The 24,081-nt window shown below is 34.6% G+C and overlaps 1 protein-coding gene and 1 long non-coding RNA gene across 4 annotated transcripts in view; one reads left to right on the top strand and one right to left on the bottom strand.

Annotated features, from left to right (window-relative positions):
- QSER1 (glutamine and serine rich 1) overlaps nucleotides 1-24,081 on the top strand; it is a 78,704-nt gene that overhangs the window by 45,677 nt on the left and 8,946 nt on the right. For all 3 annotated transcript variants that reach the window (XM_060018654.1, XM_060018652.1, XM_060018653.1), the window contains 6 exons: nucleotides 11,433-11,761; nucleotides 12,699-12,815; nucleotides 13,411-13,544; nucleotides 14,926-15,143; nucleotides 19,882-20,019; nucleotides 22,513-22,610. In XM_060018654.1, the coding sequence (XP_059874637.1) occupies nucleotides 11,433-11,761; nucleotides 12,699-12,815; nucleotides 13,411-13,544; nucleotides 14,926-15,143; nucleotides 19,882-20,019; nucleotides 22,513-22,610 (1,034 nt within the window). The remainder of the gene's footprint in view (nucleotides 1-11,432; nucleotides 11,762-12,698; nucleotides 12,816-13,410; nucleotides 13,545-14,925; nucleotides 15,144-19,881; nucleotides 20,020-22,512; nucleotides 22,611-24,081) is intronic.
- Nucleotides 2,120-24,081, bottom strand: part of LOC132429851 (uncharacterized) — a 57,026-nt gene continuing 35,064 nt past the window's right edge. Inside the window, exon 3 of the long non-coding RNA XR_009520397.1 lies at nucleotides 2,120-2,713. This is a non-coding gene — a long non-coding RNA (uncharacterized lncRNA). The remainder of the gene's footprint in view (nucleotides 2,714-24,081) is intronic.

The following is a 24,081-nucleotide window of genomic DNA, read 5'->3' on the forward strand; positions in this document are numbered from 1 at the left end:
ATTTCAGACCTCTATTCTTTTCTGCTTTAAGCATTTAATGTTACAAACTTCTCTCTAAGCCCTGCTTTAGCTATATCCCACAGATTTTATTTTTATTATTTGTTTTTATTTTCTTTTGTTCTAAAAGTTTTAAAAATTCCACTTGGTGCTTTCTTTTTGATCTATGAGTTATTTAGAATCATATTTTAAGATATTCAGATATTTGGGAATTTTCCAGACATCTGTCCTTTATTGATTTCTACTTTATGTAATTTCAATTCTTTAAAAATTTTAAGGTTAGCTTTATAGCCCAGAATATGGTTGATCTTGATAAATGTTCCAGTGCACTTTAAAAGAATGTGTATTCTGCTGTTGTGTGGATTGTTGTATAAATGTCAATTAGATCAAGTTGGTTGTTAGTGCTGTTCAGATTCTTCTCCTTGCTGGTTATCTGTTTACTTGTTCTGTCAATTACTGCGAGAGGATTTCCAAAGCTTCCAAGTATGCTTGTAGATTTGTCTGTTTTGCTTTTCATTTCTATCTGTTATTGCTTTGTGTATTTTGACCTCTGTTTTTAGATATGTACACAGTTAGGATTGTTAAGTCTTAGCGAATTGACCCTTTTATCAGTATATAATATCCTTCTTTTTCCTTGGTAATAATCTTTATTCTGAAGTCTACTTTGTCTGTTATCAATGTAGCCACTCCAGGTTTCTTTTGATGAATTGCATGTATATCTTTTTCCATCCTTTACCTTTAACCTATCTGTGACGTTATATTTAATGTGGGTATTTTGTAGACAGTATATAGTTCAGTTTTGTCTTTTTTAAAAAAACTCTAATCTCATAATCTCTCTTTCAGCTAGAATGTTTAGACCATTTACATTTAATGTAATTATTGATATAGTTCAGTCTTCCATTTTATCGTTTTCTGTTTCCCCCCTTTTTTGTTCCTGTCTCCTCTTTCCTGTCTTTAAAAAAAAAATTATTTGAACTTTTTTACTATTTTATTTTAAAATTTATCTCTCTTTTTTTTTGGCTGTATCCTTTTGTATTATGTTTTTAGTGGTTGACATAGTGATTACAATCCACTTAGTTAATATTTTTGCTACTTAAAATGTAAAAACCTAAAAACCATAGAGATCTCTTTACCCTTGCCCTTATGTTATATATATTTCTCCTATATATTACCTCTACATATATTGAAAACCCTGATAGAGAAGTAATTTTTGCTTTCAACAGTCATATATATTCTAAATAACTTAACAGGAGCAGAATAGTCTATTGTATTTACCCAGATATTTATAATTGCTGTTGCACTTCCTTTATTCCTGATGTTCCAGGTTTCCCTCTGGTATCATTTCCTTTCAGCACAAAGAAGTTTTCCATTTTTAAGACTTTTTCTTTGATTTTCAGGATTGTAATTATTTGTCTGGATAAGGTTTATCCTGTTTGGAGTTCATTGAGCTTTTTGAATCTATAAAATGTATCTCTTTTTCCAAATTAGAGAAGTTTGGGGACGTTATTTTTTTCTGCACCAATCTCTCTCCTATGGGACTCCAATGACATAAATGTAAAATATTTTTATATCGTTACTCAGGTTCCTGAGGTTCTGTTTATTTCTTTTTCAATCTTTTTTCCCCCTCTGTTCTTCAGATTGTATAATTTCTATTGGTCTGTCTTCAAGTTCATTGACTTTTTTGCCTTCTCAATTCTGCTACTGAGCCTATCCAGTGAATTTTTTATTTCAGATATTTTTTTCAATTCTAAAATTTATTTTTGGTTCTTTTTTCTAGTTCCAATGTCTCTGCTGAGAACTTAACATATTTCCATTCATTTCAAAAGTATGTTCACCTTACCCCAGGGAGCCATGGTTATGATAGCTGCCTTCAAGTCTTTGATAATTTTAACATCTGAGTCACCTTAGAGTGGCATCTGCCAATTATCTTTTCCCTTTGAAGTTTGGTCACATTTTTCTGGTTCTTAATATATTGAGCAGTCTTGGATTATATCCTGGACATTTTGAGTACAATACTGTAAGACTCTGGGTTCTATTAAAATCCTCTGCAGAACGTTGATTTGTTTTGTTTTAGCAGGCAGTCAGACCATAAGTTCTGTCTCATCTTTGAGTGATGGTCTGAAGTTAGTTCAGTTTTCAAAGCCTTTGCTCTGGTGCTTTGGATCTGTCGGAGCAGTTAGTCTGGAACTTGGGTGGATGGTAGACTGTTATAGTTTAGATCTCAAAGACTTTGCTATACTAGTTTGGGTATATTCTGCATATGTGCAGTTTAGGCATGAAACTAAGATTTGTGTAGGTTCATGCACGGAACTAGAGGATACCACTCTCCAGTTCTCTCTTCCCTGGGAATTTCCCTACATGCCCAGCTCTCAGGGTTCCCTTTCCCAGACATTTGGCTAGAAATCTGGAATTTTCCTTGGATTTTTTTTTAGCTGCTTATGCTTTAACACAATTCTGTACAACTAGGACTGCCCTTGGGGCAGCACACTGAGAGAAGAGAAAAAAGGACAGGGAATCCTCCTACATGTTTTTCCCCAACTTTATTGAGATATAATTGACATACAGCATTTTCTACTCTCTTCATGCCATAGGAGCCCATGCCCCATCCAGGTGCCTCTGGTACACCAAAAAGACAGGTCTTCTGTTCGGGTTTAAGATGTCAGGTTTACTGCCTTTGCGTTGCAGCTCTGTGACTTGGGTTGCCCTTGGGGCAGGGCTGGGAGAGAGAAAGAGAAGAAAAAAGAAATGACAGTGGCCCCCCACATTCTTACTTCGCATGGGGCTCCTTTCCCCACTCCTCTATCCAGAAAGACAGATTTTCTTGGAGTTTTTGTTGTCTGTGTCCTGTGTAGTTCTGCATAAGGGCCACCCTCTAGTCAATGCTAGGTGATAAGAGAGGAAGGAAAGTGAGGAAACACCTCTATATAAAGATTATTTCAGTTTGGGCTTCCCTCCCCAGTCTGCCTGCAGTTACTAACTTTGCAGAGTCTTCAGGTAGTTGCATTTTATGTTTTGTCCAGAGTTTTTATTTGTAATAAGTAGGTCTAGTGGACTTAACTTCATCTTGGTTGGCACCAGAAGCCTTTCATGAATTTTTAAAAATTTGTCTTACAGGTTACAGTCGTTATTTCTGATGCTCAAACTGTCCTGTAATGGGCCGGTAGGAGCCCCTTCAGTGTTTTGAGATTTTGATTGTGATTACATTGAATTCATAAATTAATTTTAAGGGAGAATTGTTAATCTTTACAATATTGTCTTCTCATCCACTTATGGAATGTAGTGTTTTTCTACTTATTCAGATCTTATTTTATGTCTTTTAATATCTTATCATTTTTTTCCACATAGATATTCTATATTATAGTATCTAAAAAATACTAGTTTTACTAGTATTTTAAATATTATTTTCCCCATAGTGTTCTCTCATTGGTTACTGATAATATATGGCAATGATTGATTTCTGTGTCTCCATCATGTGTTTGGCATTTTTGTTGCACTTCTATTTTAACAGTTTTTCCACCTGATTCTCTTGCCCTCTTAAGTAGATGATTATATCTTCTAAAAATAATGGTAATTTATGTTTCTTTTTTTTTTTTTTTTTTGGTAACTTATCTTACTGGCTCAGGCCTCTGTTGTTTAATAATTGCAATGATAGCAAGCATCCTGGCCTCCTTCTTGATATTTAGTAAAATATGTAGTGTTTGACTATGAAATATATTTGTCAGTTTCTAGTATACCATACTCTTTAAGAAGATATCCTTATGTTTTGAAGTTCTTAAGATTATTTTAAAATTAACAATGAGCATTGAATTTTTTTTTTTTTAACATCTTTATTGGGGTATAATTGCTTTACAATGGTGTGTTAGTGAGCATTGAATTTTGTCAGATGCCTTTTTGAGCTGGTTCTGATAAATCTGCTTTCTTTTACCCCCACATTCATCTATTACTTGATTTCTTAATGCTAAACCTCTTTTTAAAAATTTCTACCATGAACTCTACTTGGTCATGATGAATTGCTTTAGTCCACTGTAAGATTTAAGTTGCTAGTATTTTATTTGGGATTTTTAGACCTAGATTCATAAATGAAGTGAATGTATCGTACTTTTTGTCTTAATCTTGTTCATTTTTGTATTCAGGAATATGCTGACCTTACAAATTGAATTAGGAAAGTTTTTATATTTGTTTAAATTTTAAAAAGCTTATTATATATAATTGGGATTTCTAAGAATATATCTAGAACTCTCTAGTTTTTTCCTGATAGTTTGATCTATCTGGGCCAATTTAAGAATGGCATATTTTCTAGAAAATCATCTCTTTCATTTAGATTTTAAAATTTGTTGTTATAAAGTTGTATATACTATTACCTCATAAGTTTGTAGTCTCCTCTGTTTCTGTAGGTATGTTCTTTCTTGTTCCAGCTGATTATTTGAATCTTTTTCCTTATCAATCTATGGAAGATTTGCCTATTTAATGGTTCCTTTCAAAGAACCAATGTACTTTTCTTTTTTTTTTTCCTCTTATCATTTTTTAGTCACTTTTTCTTAATTTCTGCTTTTATCAGTTCTTTTTCCCTATCTTCCCTGGGTTGAATATTCTCTTTCTGGCTAGTTTGTTATTTGTTTGCTGTCTAATGAATGGCATTAAAGTTGTATGTTTCCTTTTTTTTTTCACTACACTCTGGCTGTATTCCTCTGGTTTCAATTTTTAATGCTCTCACTGTCCTTTCTAAATGGTTTGTCGTTTCATTTGATTTCCTTTTAACCCAAGAGTTATTAAGAATAGTGGGGTCTTGCCTGTTTCCCAGTAGGTTTTTGGTTTTTTGGTTGTTTTTGGTATTCCTTTAATACTAACTTATGGCCCTGTTGTATAGTGGTCAAAGGAATATGGCTTAAGTAATGTCTACATTTTGAAATTTGTGGAAATTTTGTTACTAGCTTGGTAAATGGTCAATTTTTATAAATATCCCATGAGTACCAAGTGCTAATAGATTTTATTTGTAATATTGTTCAAGTCCTTTATATCTTTTTATTTTTTGTGTAATGTAATAAATGATATTAGGTTATTTAACAAAATGTATATGTACATGTTGCAAGTAAATGATAGGTCTGGAATTTGCCTTAAACTATCCCAGCAAATATAAAAGAGGTGACAGAAAGATAAATTTATCAAAATGTTTGTGGTTGTTACAGTTGGGTTATGGTATCTGAGGGTTTGTATAGTCTTATGTATGTTTTAAATCTTTAATAAAAAGGTTTTTTAAAATCCTCCCTATCCTTATTTGTTTTTAGATTGCTTCATCTGTTGATTACTGAAAAGGGTGTGTTAAAGTATCCAACTATGTTTTATTGTTTTTCTAATACTGTGTAGTTGTTTTGAATCCGTGTAATTGGGTGTTTGAAATTTTACTACAGTTAAATTTCCTTTTATCATAATAAAATCTCTTTTTCACATTTAATTTCCCATTTTGGTTTTTTAATATTGCCATACTAATCTTATTGTTAGCATTTTTAGTATATTTTCCATATCTCTTCTTTCAGAACATTTTTTTCTTGTGAGATATAACTCACATATGGAAATATGATACACATAAGAAAAACACACAGAAAATTCCCATAAATTTGAAAATGCAGATATTAGTTAAGACATATTCCCTGACCACAATGTAGTAATTTCATAAAAAAATAGCAGAAAGGAAAAAAGAGATAAATAAAAGTAAGTTTTTCTTTCTAAAACTTCTAAATAACTTCTGCTAACTTCTAAATAACTCACGGCTTTAAAAGGAAACCAAAGCTGAAATGACAACTCACTTAGGACAGTGGAGCATCATATTTTGGAACCAAGGGGATGTGCCAGGAATGTGTGGGGCAAAGAAGAAAATTTATGGTGTTAAATGCTACTCGTTAGAAAGCAAGAAAGTTCAAAAATAAATTGAGTGTTAAAGTAAATCCAGTTTATAATCTGTAGAACTAACCACTGTCTGAGTTGGATGGTAATCACCTCCTTGCTTTTCTTTTATAAATTTTACCACCTGTGTATGTATCCCTGTACTTTGGTTTGGCCCATTTTAAAACTTCTCATAAAGAGCATCATACAGTATTGATAAGTTTTTCCTTCCGCTAATTTGGAAGCTATTCTTTTTATAAAATATTTCCTTAACTTTTTATTATGGAAATTTCAAACATAAAGTTACAAAGGTTGGTATAATTAAACCGATCTATGCATCACTCAGTTTCAGTAATCATCAATACATGGTCAGTCTTATTTCATTCTTATCTTTACCTACCCTCTCACCCCCACCCCCACCCCCGATGATTTTGATGAAATATTTCTGTTCTTTACCTGGAGATAATAGGGATTACAATATGCATTTTCACTTTCTCAAAATCCATTAGTATCTTACTCCCCTCCCAAATAACATAAAGACTCTGAGCACTAAAACTCCATTTTATCCCCTCCTAACTTTAATGTTACCATGTATTTTAATATTTGCATTTTTTTCTTTCTGGCCACGCCACGTGGCTTGTGGAATCTTAGTTCCCCAACCAGGAATCAAACCCTGTCTCCCGGCAGTAGAGGTGCGGAGTCCTAACCACTGGACCACCAGGGAATTCCCCCACGTATTTTAATTCTATCCTATTAATACTCAACAAGAAATAGTGTATTAAATAGTCAGTGTTTGCTTAGGTTTATTTATAGATTTACCATATTGCCCTCCATTCTTTCTTGCACCTCACATCTCCTTGGGATGACAAACTTATGACTAAAGCATGTCCCTTGCAGTTTCTTTTTCTGAGGGTCTGCTGGTGGCCGTATCTCTGTTTTTGTTCATAGATAGCTATGTGATTTGTTTTGCCATGTAACTTAGAGTGTATTTTCAAAATTCAGTGACATTGCTATAATAAAATCCCTTTTATTTCTTCATTCATCCATTATTTATAAGAACAATGTTTCCCAGTTCCTTTATCAATAAAAATGAAGAACAGAAATAAAATTGGTTGTAAAACCTATCTCAATAAGTAATATTCTCCCATGAGTCCATAAACGAGTAAGTTTTAAATGCCACATCGACTCAAAAGAAGCATTCTTTTTACATTTACATTTGTTTTACATTAAATTTGAAAAAATATTAATTTAGATCTACGGTATTATAATGTGTTATAAGTATTATAATGTTAGAAGTGTTTAATATATAGAGCCTTCTGGTCACAAGACATAAAAAATTGATTTCCATTTATATACATTTTTGAGGCAGAAAGTATGATGTTTAGTTATAGTAGCATAAAAATATATTACATTAGGATAAAATTCTGTGATCTAATCTTGAATGATTAGATTATTTTCCCATTGTTATTGAGATATGATTGATGTACAAACTGTATAAGTTCAAGATATACAGCACAGTGACTTGATAATTAGATTATTCATTTGTATTTCCTCAACAGGCCTCTCCCTTTGATTGGGAGGAGTCATATAAATATATGAGGATAGTTTTAATTTGGGATACAGATCAGGTAGGCTGGCTGGTGACAGCTATTAGACCACCCCCCCCAGCCCCTCCTCCCCCCTAGTTAGCTAGAATAAGGGAGAGATGTACTCTAGTTGCCAAGCACTGTAGTTCACTCATTTCCCTTGCCTATCTGCTTTTCCATTTTCTTTTGTGTTTCATAGGTCTGGATTTGTGTTGGGCTCTGCTTTGATTCCCTCTCAACCCCTCCTGTAGGCAGGTAGAGTTCACTTTCTTCAGGGAACAGTTTTTACATTTTGGCCTGTGATCAAGCCACCCCTGCTGCCTACAGCTCAGCATAAGCAAGGGGATCACTGCCCTTCCTGTTTTATTTACTTATTATTGTATATGTTATTATTTTAGTTCATCAGCACTACTCAAAATTACTGCTGCAGTGCTACATGTTCTTTATATTTGTTTCTCAGCCTGGAGCTTCTCTATCAGCTCTAGGCTTCAAAGTCCTTTTTTAACAGCTTTGTTAAATTATAATTCACATATCATAACATCCACCCATTTAAAGTGTACAATTCAGTGGGTTTGTAGAGTTGTATAACCATGACCACAATCTAATTTTAGAATATTTTCATTATCCAAAAAGAAACCCATTATTAGTCAGTCTCCACACCCACGCTCACACCCCATGATAGGCAACCACTAATCTATCCTCGCTATAGATTTGCCCTTTTTTGGACATTTCATGTAAAAGAAATCATATAATATTTGACCTTTTGTGACTAGCTTCTTTCATTTAATGTAATGTTTTCAGTGTTTATTCATGTTGTAGAATATATCAGTACGTCATTCCTTTTTATTCCCTAATAATGTGGATATACCACATTTTGTGTATCCATTCATCAGCTGATGGACATTTGGGTGTTTTCCACTTTTTGGCCATTAGGAATAATGCTGCTGTCAACATTCATATACAGGTATTTGTGTAGATTTATTAGAAGGTGGAGTTTAGAAGTGGAATTCCTTGGTTATATGCTTAACATTTTGAGGAATGGCCGAGCTATTTTCCATAGTGGCTGTACCATTTTACATTCTCTCCAGCAAGGTACAAGGGTTCTAGTTTCTCCTCACGCCTGCTAGCATGTTATTGCCTGTATTTTTTGTAGCCATCCTAATAGCTGTGAGATTGCAATTATCTACTGAATTTACATTGAGCTAATGACTTATAGTGTTGAATGGCCTTTCATGTGCTTATTGACAATTTTTATATCTTCTTTGGACAAATAGGTCCCTTGCTCACTTTTTTTTTTTTTAATAAAATTTATTTATTTAGGCTGTGTTGGGTCTTTGCTGCTGCACGCAGGCTATCTCTAGTTGCGGTGAGTGGGAGCTACTCTTCGTTGCGGTGTATGGGCTTCTCATTGCGGTGGCTTCTCGTTGTGGAGCATGGGCTCTAGGCCCACGGGCTTCAGTAGCTGTGGCACGTGGGCTCAGTAGTTTTGGCACACGGGCCCTAGAGCACAGGCTCAGTAGCTGTGGCGCACGGGCTTAGTTGCTCTGCAGCATGTGGGATCTTCCCGGACCAGGGTTCAAACTCGTGTCCCCTGCATTGGCAGGTGGGTTCTTAACCACTGTGCCACCAGGGAGGCCCTTGCTCACTTTTTAAATTGGGTTATTTGTCTTTTTTATTATTGAGGTGTAAGAGTTCTTTATATATCCTGGATACAAATCTCTAGCAAGTACATGATTTGCAAGCAGTGTTTCCCATTCTGTAGGTTATCTTTCAACTTTTGTGATGGCATCAATTGCAGCACAAGTTTTAAATTTTGATGAAGTCCAGCTTATTTTTTTCTTTTGTTACATGTAGGGTCATGAAAATTTATACCTATTTTTCTTCTAAGAGTTTCATGATTTTAACTTTCACATTTATGTCTATGATCCACTTTCAGTTAATTTTTGTATATGGTGTGAGGTAGACATCCAACTTTATTCTTCATTCCTATCTAGTTGTCCCAGCACCATTTGTTAAAAAGCTTTTTCATTTTTCCCCCATTGAATGGTTTTGGCACCCTTGTTGAAAATCATTTCACCATAAATACAGAGTTTATTTCTGGACTTTAATTCTACTCTCTTGATCTATATGTCAATCCTTACGCCACCATCACACTGTCTTAATTACTAAAGCTTTGTGGTAAAGTTTTGAAATTTCTGAAATGTGAGTCTTCCAACTTTATTCTTTGCAGGATTTCTTTTGGCTGTTCTGGCTTTCTTGCATTTCCATATGAATTTTAGGAATAGTTTGTCAGCTTCTGCCAAAAATGCAGCTAGGATTTTTATAGGGATTATGCCGATTCTTTTTTTTTTTGGCTGCACCACACAGCATATAGAATCTTAGTTCCCTGGCCAGGGATCAAACCCACACCCCCTACAGTGGGGGTGGAAGCGTGGAGTCTTAACCACTGGACCGACAGGGTAGTCCTTGATTCTTTTAATCAGTTTGGGAGTTTGCCATCTTTACAACGTTGACATTTCCTATCCATGAGCACAGGATGTTTCTCCACTTATTTAGACCTTTAATTCTTTCAACAATGTTTATAGGTCTCAGAATATAAACTTTGTACTTCTTTCATTAAATTTATTCCTAAATAGTTTCTTCTTTTTGATGATATTATAAATGGAATTTTGTTCTAAATTTGTTTTTGGATGGCTCATTGCAAGCATTTCGAAATACAATTGATTTTTATATATTTATCTTATGCCCTGCAAACTTGCTAAATTTATTTATTCTAATAGTTTTTTAGTGGATTCCTTAGGATTTTCTGTATACAAGATCATTTCATCTGCAGATACAGTTTTATTTCTTCAGACATCCTTCTTAGGGGGAAGCATCTCATTTTTTACCGTTAAGTATGATGTTAACTGTGGGTTTTTTGTAGATGGCCTTTATCAGGTTGAAGAAGTTCCCTTCTATTTTTAGGTTCTTGAGTGTTTTTATCATGAAAGTGTTTAAATTCATGATACTGAATTTTGCCAAATGCTTTTTCTGTACCTATTCTGATGATCCTGTGGTTTTGTCCTTTATTATATTAATATGGTGATAGATTGATTTTCAGCTGTTAAAACCAAGCATGCATTCCTAGGATAAAAGCCACTTGGTTATGATGTATAATTCTTTTCAGTGTTGGTATATTTGCTCATATTTTGCTGAAGGTTTTTGTGTTTGTATTCATAAGGGATACTGGTCTGTAGTTTTTTCATGATATTTTTGTCTGGTTTAGGTATTGGAATAATACTGGCCTTGAATGAGTTGGGAAGTGTTTCCTCTGATTTCTTAGAGTTTATAATGGATTGGTATTAATTCTCACTTAACTGTTGATAGAACCCATGTGTACCCATTTGGGTCTGTGCTCATCTTTGTGGGATGTTCTTAATTTCTTTTATTCCCTTGTTATTGGTCTCTTCAGATGTTCTCTTTCTCCTTGAGTTCTTTTGGTAGTTTGTGTCTTTCTAGGAATTTGTCCATTTCATCTAAGTTATTTGTTAGCATACAGTTTTTCATAACATTACTTTATAATCCTTTTTATTTCGGTAGCTTCTACTGCTATTTCAAAGTATTTGGGAGGTGCTGTTTTTGTTTTCCACGTCCAATCAGCTTTTCTTCTAGGAATTCACAGTTTCAGCTGGCTGACCCTTCCTTGTCTTGCATCACTTTTTTGTCTCTATTCTTTTAAATATATTTTTGTGCTAAATACTTAAGTGGAAGTAGGGAGTTTAGGTCGATGGAGGTTCTGTCTAATTGTCATCCAGATGTAATTCTCACCACTTTGGTTCTTGGAAGTTAACAACCATTCTTTAATTTCATTGTTTCAAACAATTTGATGGCAAAAATAATAAGGTCTTTCTTTGTAAACTGTTCAGATTTTACTCAAAGCAAGTAAATGTTTAATAATTTGTATTACTAATTTGCATTTGCTTGATCTAGTTTCAGAAGCCCTACAGGTGGCAACTACTAGTCCAACTGCCAATACTACTGGTACTGCTACTACTTCCTCCACCACTGTGGGTGCAGTTAAGCAAGAACCTCTCTACTCTACTTCATCTGCAGTAAATATCCTGGAAAATATAAACTCTGCAGAACCCCCAAAGTCCATCGAACATGATGGTCTTCCTTCAGACCAGTTTGCAAAAGGACAGGACACTGTTGCCATAGAAGGTTTTACAGATGAGGAGAACACAGAAAGTGGAGGAGAAGGCCAATACAGAGAGCGTGATGAATTTGTGGTAAAGATAGAAGACATAGAGACTTTTAAGGTGATGTGAATGTTCACAGGTATAAAGGTCATAGCTTAATGGGCGTGCCCTATGGTAGCCTTCATGATGACTTTTAATACCATGCATCTAGCCTGAATTGTGAAAAGTTATATTTTTATAATTCTGTTGTCATAATTGTTAAATAATGAAATCAAACTAGAGATGTCAGGTATTTTGAAAAGGAAAATAGCTTAAAATAATTTTAACTCATCTCTGAGTCTTGTGTATTTCTGACTGGTCAGTATATTGCATTTAGCTACTAGTAATTAGAGCAGTTTTGAAATGTTAATTTTTTCAAAGCTTCCAAGTCATTTGTATTATTAGAAGTTTGGAGAAAATGGTTATTTATCTAACTTAAAAGTTTAAAGAAAATAACAGGAATACAATGTAAAAGTAGAATTAGACTTTTTTCAAATTGCAGAATGTTATAATTTCATATAAGAAATTTTTAGCAGTGTTTAAGAAAACTTATTTTGGGGTTTTTGTTTGCTTGCTTTTGATTTTATTTTTTAATTGGGGTGGAGAGAAATGGTATTAAAAATACAATGAAGAACATAATATTTAAATTATCCATATTCCTTCCATTCACAATTAACTATTGTTAATATTTTAGCATATTTGTTTCTGGTCTTTTTGAATATATACATACTGTTATAACATTGCATAAATAATGTATGACAGTATCATTAGTGGAAAACTTTCCAATAGCTATACAAAAGGGTAATGGGTTACTTTGCATGTTTTTGCTCCCTGTTTCTGGAAGAATTTAAGCAGAGATTGAATAGCTCACTTAAAAGAATTACTGCAAAAGTTCAGCTAGGTAAAAGATAAAAGGTTGAGCTAGGTAGGTCTTCAAGATTCCTTTCAGCTCTAAGATTCTATAAATCTAGAATATGTTGCTAGTTTCTATAAATGTTGTTAATACTTCTTATTACAGGAGGCTTTAAAAGCAGGAAAAGAACCCCCAGCTATTTGGAAAGTACAAAAAGCTTTATTACAGAAGTTTGTTCCTGAAATTCGAGATGGGCAAAGAGAATTTGCTGCTACAAATAGTGTAAGTAAAATGCTTGTTTACATTAACCTTCCTATTTTTTGACAGTGATCCTGGGTAAAATACAGAATGATGTAAATTTAAATGTATTGTTTAATGTATGTATATTGAGCATTTCTGAGATAAAATATTAAAATTGAACTACAGAGTATATGATACTGATTTTAAAATAAAATTAATGTCTAAATACCAGCTACTTAAATTGCTTAACTTTTTATTTTTTAAATAAAAGAAAGGAATTAGTGTTAGTCTGTGAAGAATTCAGATGGACTCAGAGACTCTTATATTGATTGTTCTGCCAGAGTCAGATATCCTGATTTACCAAGAAGACTTACAGAATTATTTTCTACCTAAGTAGTTGTTTCATAGCCCTGAGTAAGTGGGCATCTGATGATTAGCCAAATAAGATTGCATCTATAGATGGGCTTGCAGTTAAGAGTGAGGCTGGAATCAGTTTTACTGAGGGTACAACTAGCCTGACCAGAGCTGCATTTTGAAAAACTTGAAGGATGGCTCTGTGACAGTCTATCAAGACAACAAAGTAATATTTTATGTACAGAATGTACAATTATGTAATTCAAAGTGTTTCTTTCCTTAGTACCTTGGATATTTTGGAGATGCAAAGAGTAAATACAAAAGGATATATGTGAAGTTCATTGAAAACACTAACAAAAAGGAGTATGTCAGAGTGTGTTCCAAAAAGCCACGAAATAAGCCTTCACAAACTATCAGGTATTTATTATTTTATGTAATATGTTTGTAGTAATTATTGGAAGGCTTATTATTGGCAATGTCTTGTACAAAGAATTACATAAATTAAAGAGGCTGATTTTTTTTTTCCATTATGTACAAGTCTGAAAATTCAGTGCCTGATGTAATAAGTGATTCTTTTTGAAGTAATGAGACAGGAACTGTAAAGCCCATGGCTATCATGGTGGGATGGGTACCCTTTTCTTCCGAGTCCTTTTGGTGTCACCCTAGTATAGTGAAAAAAATTGGATTTACAGTCTAAAGGTTTGAATCCATCTTTTTGTGACCTAGATTAAGATAACCTTTCTAGGGACTTCCCTGGTGGGCCAGCGGTTAAGACTCTACGCTTCCACTGCAGAGGGCCCAGGTTCGATCCCTGGTCGGGGAACTAAGATCCCACGTGCAGTGTGGCCAAAAACAAAGAAGAAAGAAAAAAAAGATAACCTTTCTAAGCCCTCTTTTTTATCCATAAATAAAGTGAAAATAATAACAGAATGTCAAATTTAAAATGAAAAAACATTGAGCCTGTACATTACAAGTACAGTAAAAAAACATTGAGCCTGCACATTACAAGTGCAGTAGAATTGTCGTCATGGATCAGTGTGGCTCTGGGTTGTGTGGAGCGTGAATTTGGAAAATTCCCTTTGATCTCTGTGGGAAAGGGGGTGTGAACCTTGATACTCTCAATCTAGTGCTAGGAAGATCTCGTTTAATGAAGATTCCAACGTATTGGACACAGCCCACCTTATTTTTATGATGCAATTTTATCCACTCCCTCAAATCTCCAGAACTAGTATATAGCACATCTTATTGAGGGGCTCTAGAACAGGTGCAGTTGGGATTCCACATCAAAACCTGGCACCACCAGAGCCTGTGAGAGTTTCTGATCTGACTGTAAGTCCATTGATCATCTGCCGTGTACAGCCTCATAGTCAGGAAAATGAATTTACAAAGGGAAAGGAAGAGTGGAGGGAGAGAGAGAAATAGGGATGGAATTAATATAGTCCCTTATTAACTGAATATTGAATGTCAGTGGTTAAAGAGTATATTACAAGAGACTTTTGGAGGAATCACCATTGGAGATGTGTAGGACTTAGACTTTATTTTGGAGATACTGGTGAGGTAAATAAACTTTTCTTCACCAGTGTTTCTCGGGTTTTTGTCTATTTTATTTTATTTATTTTTGGCTGCATCACACGGCATGTGGGATCTTAGTTCTCTGACCAGGGATCAAACCCACACCCCCGCCTACAGTGGAAGCGCAGAGTCTTAACCACTGGACCGCCGGGAAAATCCCTCGTCTAATTTATTTTAATTTGACAAGATTTCAGTGCATTAATGAAGTCTGTTTGTAACATTGCAGAACTGTTCAGGCTAAGCCAAGTAGTAGCAGTAAAACTTCTGATGCTCCAACACCAAAAACTACAACGACAAAAGCCCCTTCCATGAAACCCAAAGTTAAACAGCTAAAAGTAAAGGCTGAGCCACCACCAAAGAAAAGGAAGAAATGGAAAGAAGAATTTTCATCATCCCAATCTGACTCATCTCCCGAGATCCACTCTAGTAGTAGTGATGATGAGGGTGAGTTCTCCATGAAATGAATACCTTGATAACTTTAGATTATGTACATTAATGGGGAGGAGCAGTGATGCTGACAATTCAAAATGTATTTACTTTTACTTAATTAGGGAATTTAGCTACCTGATTAAGTTCTGCTTAGGCATATATTTGCCCATGACCGAGCTAGATAACTGTGCCTTAGTTTCTCTTTTATAAAGTGAAAAGGTTGAAATAGACAGCAGTTATCATACTTTTTGACCTTAGAACCCTTCTACGCTGTTAAAAACTGTTGAAGACACCAAAGAGCATTTATGTAGGCTATATATATTGAAATTTACTTCATTACAACTTAAACCTGAGATAGCTGTAAAACACAGAATATACCAGGAAACATTCCATCAGCCATCAAACTTGTTGTGTAATATATGCAAGAAATTTCTAGCAGTTCAGTAGTCTAGAGCAGAAGTAGGCAAACTACTGCTAGTGGGCCAAATCTGATCTGCAGCCTATTCTTGTAAATAAAGTTTTATTGGAACACTGGGATTCATTTACATATTTTCATACAGTTACTTTCCCATTACAGTGATAGATGTGAGTAGTTACTACAGAGAGTATATGACCACTGAAGCCCCAAATATTTACCATCTGGCTCTTTACAGAAAACGTTTGCTGACCCTTCTTCTTCTAGAGCATACATTTGAAGGTAGTCAGGAAAAGATGAAAGGATGATGGAAGGCTGCATATGCCATGCTAAAGCTAAAAAGCTTGGGATCCTGTAAGCAAAGGGGAGTCCTTGGAGGGATTTAAGTAAGGGAGCAACATGGTAAAATCTAAATTTGAATTACGTGACATCACAGTTCAGGTATAAACTGAAAGTCTGAACCTAAGTTTTGGCAGCAGGGATGGAGGAGAGAGGACACATTTGAGAAATTCAGGATGTAATCTTGGCAGAACTTGAATGATGAATTGGTTGAGGTTGATGTCCAGGATGGTTTCTGACATTTTAAGTATCACTGCTAGGGAGCTGATCTTAGAGATTACTTGGATAGAAACAGAATTATAATAAAAACTCTTCAGTACAGAAGTTTACTTTAAATGTATTGTTTTTAAAAGCTACTTTTGAACTGTTGTTTAGAAGTAGGCACGTTGGAATTTATAAAGAAATTTAGTGCTTTGAGTATGTGTGGAAGGCATTATACGTAATTTCGCAGTTAGCATTTCTGCCTACTGTTTAGAGAAGTTTGGGTTCTGAATTTGCACTCAGTTATTTATACAGCTTCCTCAAATGACAATTAAGGTGAGATTTTTCTTTCATTGGTAACTTGAGTTACCACTAGGTGTCACTAACAGGCAAGCATTTTTAGTGCTTCTTAAAAAGAAGGCAAATATTGATAATAAACATAGATTTATAGGCTGGTGATTTTCAAGCTATTTGTTTCAAGACTTCTTTATAATCTTCAAATTTACTGAGGATTCCAAAACACTTTTTGTGTGTGTGTGTGGCCTGTATCTATGTATATCACCAAGTATCAGTTAAAACAGACAATTTTAAGATATTTTAAATAAAAATTACATATTCACATAAGTTTTTTTAGACAATTGTATTTAGTTAGAAGAATAGCATTTTCACATCTGCTTCTGTATTCAGTTTGTATATATATTATTTTGGTTAAAGTATATGAAGAATACCCAGCCTCACATTAGCTATGTAGTTGGGAAAGAGAGGAGTATTTTGATTACCTTTTCAGATAATTATGTATATTTTTCTTTGATACTCAAAGGATTTTATTTGATAAACTTGACAAGTGGTAGCTTCTTCAACTTTTCATGCTTGTTACATTAAAATCTATTGGTTTGTTTTACCCTTTGAGGTATCTTTCATCCATGAATGATTTTATAACATTTTTTGGTAATGTGAAAATATCTGTTAGCTCATTGATGTACATAGTCTATTTCATGTTTTTTCCACATTTTAAAATGTGGTAAAATATATATAACATAAAACTTGCCACTTTTAACCATTTTTAAGTGAACGATTCAGCAGCATTAATTATACTCACACTGTTGCTCAACTGTCACAGCTGTTTCCAAAACTTCCTGATCATCCCAAACAGAAACTTTGTAACCATTAGGCAATAACTCCTCATTCTCCCTTTCCCCCAGCTGCTGGGAATCTCTACTCTATTTTGTCTCCATGAATTTGCCTACTCTACATATCTCATATAAGCGTGGCTTATTTCACTTAGCATAATGTTTTTAAGGTTCATCCATGTTACATAGCATATATTAGAACTTACTAGTTTTTATGATTGAATACAATTCCATTGTAAGTTTATCCATTGTATGTTCTTGTTTATCTTTTTATCTATTGATGGACACTTGGGTTGCTTCCACATTTTGGCTGTTGTAAATAATGCTGCAGTGAACATTGGCATATAAATATCTGTTTGTGTCCTTGTTTTCAATTATTTATATACCTAAGAGTGGAATTGCTGAGTCACATAATTATATGTTTAGCTTTTTGAGGAACTGCCAAACTTTTCCCACAGTGGTTGCACCATTTTACATTCCCACTAGCAATGCATAGGGTTCCAATTTCTTCACATCCTCACCAATACTTGTTATATTTTGTTTTTTGATTATAGCTATTCTAGTAGGTGTGAAGTGGTATCTCATTGTGGTTTTGATTTGTATTTCCCTAATGACTAATGATGTTGAACATCTTTTCAGTTGCTTACTAGCTATTTGCTTATCTTCTTTGGAGAAATGTCTATTCAAATCCTTTGCCCAGTTCATGTCTCCTTTTGTTCTTGAGTTGTAGGAGTTCTTTATATATTATAGATATTAAACCCTTATTAGACATATGATTTGAAAACATTTTCTCCCATTCTGTAGATATTTCAGTTTGTTTGTTTGTTTGTTTTGCGGTACGCGGGCCTCTCACCGTTGTGGCCTCTCCCGTTGTGGAGCACAGGCTCCGGACATGCAGGCTTAGCGGCCATGGCTCACGTGCCCAGCCGCTCCGCGGCATGTGGGATCTTCCCGGACTGGGGCACAAACCCGCATCCCCTGCATTGGCAGGCAGACTCTCAACCACTGCGCCACCAGGGAAGCCCTTTTTTTTTTTTTTTTTTTTTTTTTTTAGTATATGTGCTGCTGAAGTGAGCACAGTGTTTCATTTTCTTGATAATGTCCTTTGATGCACAAAATTCTGAAATTCTGATGAAGCCAAATTTATCTATTTTTTTTTCATTGCTCATGTTTTTGGTATCATACTTAGAATCCATTGCAAATCCAAGGTCATGAAGATTTATCCTTGTATTTTCTTCTAAGAGTCTTATGGTTTTAGTTCTTACATTTACATCATACATTTTTGCAGTATCAAAGAAATGACATTTTTAATATCAACACTGATTTCATCAATGAAGTCCTTAAGTATTGGAATGTTGTCAGGCTCACAGTGGTGGAAACAAGTTTTCCGGAATTCTGATTTTCACTTGAAACCTCAAATTTTATCATTGGCAACAAATAGTGTCAGTTGTTTTCCTTGCAGTGACAGGTTCACTTCATTAAGAAAATGTCTGCCAAATACCCAAGTCTGAATAGGCATAGTGTATCTGTCAGTCATTTTTTTCAGATAAAATTGGTATCCCAATGGGGGAAAAGGTAGCTGGTTCATCTTGTAATTCAAACAATTACATGGATGCTTTTCCTGGAGAAAACTGTCATACTTCATAGCAGAAATGCTTTATATGTACCTCTCATTTCATCCCACAGAATTTTAAGACATTTACTCAAGAGTAGAGATTTAATACAATTAATAATTATTACCGCTTCATCAAGGATTATTCTTAAGGGAAATTGTTTTTTTTTTTCCTTCAAATTCATGGCAGTTAGATGACAGTCATGGCAAAGTATATGGCTACTAGTACAGTTTGGTGTCACTGCCTCAATCAGGCTAGGTAATGCCCCAGCAGTTTTACCCAACATTCCTTTTACAAATGTCAACAGAGTGAGAAAGGTATATAACATCTTAATATTATTAGGAAAACAATTTGACATCAGAGACCCCTGAAATGGTTATGGGGGGAGACCCCGAGGGGTCCGTGGACCAAAGTCGAAGAACCCCTGTTAAAGGCCGTGATAATAGTTCTATACTTGAATGAAAAGAGTCAAAATTCAGACACACCTCTAATCTTGCAGTTCTTGCCATTGAATTTGAGTGAAATTTTCTTTATGCACAGGCTATGTTTACATTAAAATTTTTTTTTAATATGTGTTGACTCTAGACCAGAATTTTATAGAAATTTTATAGAAACCATCAGTTTTGAAGTAGCATGACCTGGCAGCAGATGTCTGGTAGGGCCAGGGGAGGAGAAACAGGTTCCTATGGGGCAGATGTTTCCAAATGCTGGGCTGGTGTTGGGCTTCAGAGGCACCTGGGAACTTTTTAATTAAAAAGTATAACATTTAAGCTTCATCACCACTACCACCATTACCACCCCGGATTCTGTTTTAATAAGTCCAGCAATCTGTTTTTTTTGTTTTGTTTTAAAAGCTCTCCAGTGATTGTGATGTGCAAAACCACCTTTGAGAATCTCTCACCCACGGTGTTTTTAAAGGCAGAGTGGGAGAACCTTGAATTTGAAGAAATTTTATCTACAACCTTTTATCTGCTTATAGACACTTGCTATAGAGCAGAGTGTTTTTAAAGTTGTCAGGAAGGAGTATTTAATATTTCATCTTTTCTCCCTCCCAGAATTTAATCCTCCAGCTCCCTTTGTCACTCGTTTTTTGAACACAAGAGCAATGAAGGAAACCTTTAAGAGTTACATGGAATTGCTTGTTAGCATTGCTTTGGATCCTGACACAATGCAAGCCTTAGAGAAGAGCAACGGTACAGTCTGCTAAGTAGTACTTTCTTGGTAGTACTTTCTGGATCTTTTTTATTCTTCTCTGTTAGTTACATATTTAATATGTGGTTTTTGTATATGTTGTCAGTTAACAAACTTGATATATTGATTCTATAAAATGGGGTCATAGCTTTTCATGAATTGTTTGAATATACGAACAATTTTATATTGAATATATTTTTACTGATTTCTACTCATGAGAATATTATGTAACTACCCACTAGTTTCTTTCAATTCTAGAATCTTTATCATCCTCATAACATTTCACCAATTGTCTGAGTTGCGTGGAAGGTCCAGATGTCAATATATTCTGTTTTATAATAATGGTGTAAAGATTTAAATTGTATATTCGTGTCCAGTAAAAGATACATCACAGAGTAATTATTTTCTAATCAATTAGTAGTAGAACAATAAAGGCCATGGGTTATATTTATTAATATTATTCCTTTTTTACTCTTCCTTTAGTCACTTTTTCTTATGGTAGAGTAGGGATGAAATTGACATAAGAAATAAACTGGTAATTTATATATCTAATGTTGCTCACTAACATTTACCCTTCAGCTACTATAGCATTCACCAGGGACAACTAGAAGAGAGAATAAAAGGATTAACGAGTCAGTTTCCATTATCCTTCTATCAAAATGAGTTGAACAAGTGTAAGATCAAAAAGATAGTAACAATGAATAATCAGTAACAATATACTTCAACAGCAATGCCTAATAATGTATATTGTTTTATTATTTCCACATACTTTGACATACATTATTCTATATTAATCCCAGAACAACTTAGACAGCCATTTTTTGGGTGAAGACAATGATGCTGAGCCTTTTTTGAAAAAGGTTAAGTGAAGAAAAGAAAAAAGGTTAAGTGACTTGCTTAAGAGCCCACAACTTGCAAGTAGCAGAGAAAGGATTAAATCCAAGGTCTTCTAATTTCTAGTCTTGCTTTTTTGACTATATAATCAGAGGCAGTAATTCATACATCAACTATTGTAGAGCTGGAAGAGACGTTAGAGAAGATATTAAATGTGTTTCCTAAAGTTACAGAACAAGTTAGTGGTAGAAGAGCCACAATCAAAACCCAAAATTAATTCCCTAGGTCAGCATTTTGCCAATAAACATTTTCTCTCTCAATCAAAACTCCTTGCATCATAAAATATGCATTTCTTAGTAGTGATCATTTCTGGGTGGTTGTATTTTAAATGATTTTTTTTCTATTGCTTATCATTTTTTTTTAATTTTCTCCATTTAAAATGAGGGATGAAAATTTTAATGGTTATATTTAAAAATAATCCACAAATGTTTAAAACTTATTTGTGTGAAATGTAAATTTTTATAATACTTGAATAGATTTAATCACTGCTAGAAAGATAAAAAGAAAGCTATCAGGTGTGTTGTGGTGATCTTAGAAAGCATTCCTTATTGAGGACTTTTTCTTCAATTTGAGGGAAGTGTTCTTTTTCTGGTCCCTGTGCTTGTGTTTATTCTCCAATTATAAAGAGTCATTTTGTTTAGCTATGAAATTAGTAACCAGATTCTGAGGGTTATATATACATTTTCAGAAGGGTCATTAAAGCTAATTAGCATTATAAAATGTTGTTATGCTGATAAATTAAATAGTTTAGTAACCTAAAATATTTAATACATCACTAAAAGTAATTAACTTATACTCTGAAAGTGTTTCTCTTAAAAGAGCTTAAAGTTTCAGAACGGTAAAAAAGAAATCATAATCTTTGGGTAAGAAACCTTCATCATACTTTTACTCTCCCCTTTTCTCAAATAACTATTTTGACTCTTCCCTTGTGTATTTGAAACTGGATTTTGACTATTTTTCTTGCCCTACTTTTTCTTTGCCCCAAACTATAGTGAATTAAGAATATCATACTCAGGGCTTCCCTGGTGGCGCAGTAGTTGAGAGTCCGCCTGCTGATGCAGCGGACATGGGTTCATGCCCCGGTCCGGGAAGATCCCACATGCCACGGAGCAGCTGGGCCCGTGAGCCATGGCCGCTGAGCCTGCACGTCTGGAGCTTGTGCTCCGCAACGGGAGAGGCCGCAACAGTGAGAGGCCCGCGTACCGCAAAAAAAAAAGAATATCATACTCAGTATTTTATAAAAAATTTTAATGTTAAATTTATGTTTTGGAATACTGTTATCGTTCACATGGTAAATGAGGTCTGAAGAGATTAGGCAGTTTGCCCACTGGTTGATCAATTCCGGTGGCATAGATGGCGTTAAAACCCAGGACTTTTGATTCTGTCATCACACTATGCTACTTCTTTCTCACTTAGCTATTGTAAACCTATTTTTTCAAGGTAACTTTTGTTCAAAAAGCTTCATGTGCAATATTTTTAAATCAATACTTAATCAGTGAATTTAATGTCAATCTATTAATGTTTTAAAGAAAAGCTGTATTTCTAACAAGTTTTTTTGTTGATAGTTTATCCTGTCACAATAAATTTTTATCTTGTTTTAGATGAGCTACTTTTGCCTCATATGAAAAAAATAGATAGCATGCTGAATGATAACCGAAAGAGACTCCTTTTGAATCTTCATTTGGATCAGTCATTCAAGGTATTTCCGTCAGGTGGTTTATTAGCAAACTCAGTGGCAATCATAGTCTTAGATATAATAGGAAAGAAAATTTTGGGAAGTCATTCTCAGTTTTATAAGATTTTTCCACCCAACAAAAATTTGATTTTTATTCATTATGAGTCTTGTCTGAGCTTGTCTTTTTATTTTATTAAGTATATTCTTAGTGTTAATCATTTGCTTTTCTCTGCTTAAATTCATTTTTCAGGTTTTTATATTCATCTCGTATTCCTTATATATAATAATTTCCAAATGTTTTAAAAAATACTTCCTTTAAACTACTGTATTCCAATCTTGTTTTTCTTTTAAACCTCTTTAAAAATTTCACATTTCATATATACTTAAAATTGGCCTTAGCACAGTTATCAAAATTCCCTTTACTTGCCTGCATTACTCAGTATCTGAGGAAAAATTGATCCTCACCTAATGGTAGGAGGTATATACGTCTGTTAATGTATCTTGGCACTATACATTGGTTTTTGGTGTTACCAGAAATAGAGAACAAAAAGCTAATCTAAACTCAGAAAATATATCATAGAAGCTACTTAGTAGTCAAAACTTTCCCGCCTTTTCTTATTCAAAGTATAACATATGGGCTTCCCTGGTGGCGCAGTGGTTGAGAGTCCGCCTGCCGATGCAGGGGTCACGGGTTCGTGCCCCGGTCCGGGACGATCCCGCATGCCGCGGAGCGGCTGGGCCCGTGAGCCATGGCTGCTGAGCCTGCGCATCTGGAGCCTGTGCTCCACAACGGGAGAGGCCACAACAGTGAGAGGTCCGCGTACCGCAAAAAAAAAAAAAAAAAAAAAAAAGTATAACATGTAACACCTAGAATCACTTGATTATATCTCTCTCAAGAGAAGTTTTTAGCTTTTTAAAAAACAGACTATATTTTGGAGCAGTTTTAGGTTCACAGCCAAATTGAGCAGGAAGTACAGAGTTTCCATGTGCCCCCTGCCGCCACACCTGAATAACCTCCCATTACCAGCGTCTCCCACCAGAATGTCATGCTGATGAACCTGCACTGACATATCATTACAACCCAAAGTCCATAGTTTACGTGACAGTTCACTCTTGTACATTCCATCGATTTGGACAGACATAACCACTATCATAGTATCGTACAGAGTAGTTTCACTGCCCCCCAAATCCTCTGTGCTCTGTCAGTTCATCCCTTTCTCTCCCCCAGCCTCTGATCTTTTTACTTTTATTCCATAATTTTACCTTTTGCAGAATGTCATATAGTTGAAACCGTACACTGTGTAGCTTTGGCTACAGATTGGCTTCTTTCACTTACTAATATGCATTTAAGGTTCTGCCGTGTCTTTTCATGGCAATAGTGAAATAGTTTCTTTCTTTTTAGCCTGAATAATAATCCATTGTCTGAATGTACCACAGTTTATCCATTCACCTACTGAAGGACTGGTTGCTTCCTAGTCCTGGCAATTACTGCTAG

The sequence above is a fragment of the Delphinus delphis genome, chromosome 8 (assembly GCF_949987515.2).
Source record: "Delphinus delphis chromosome 8, mDelDel1.2, whole genome shotgun sequence".
Classification (NCBI taxonomy): domain Eukaryota; kingdom Metazoa; phylum Chordata; class Mammalia; order Artiodactyla; family Delphinidae; genus Delphinus; species Delphinus delphis.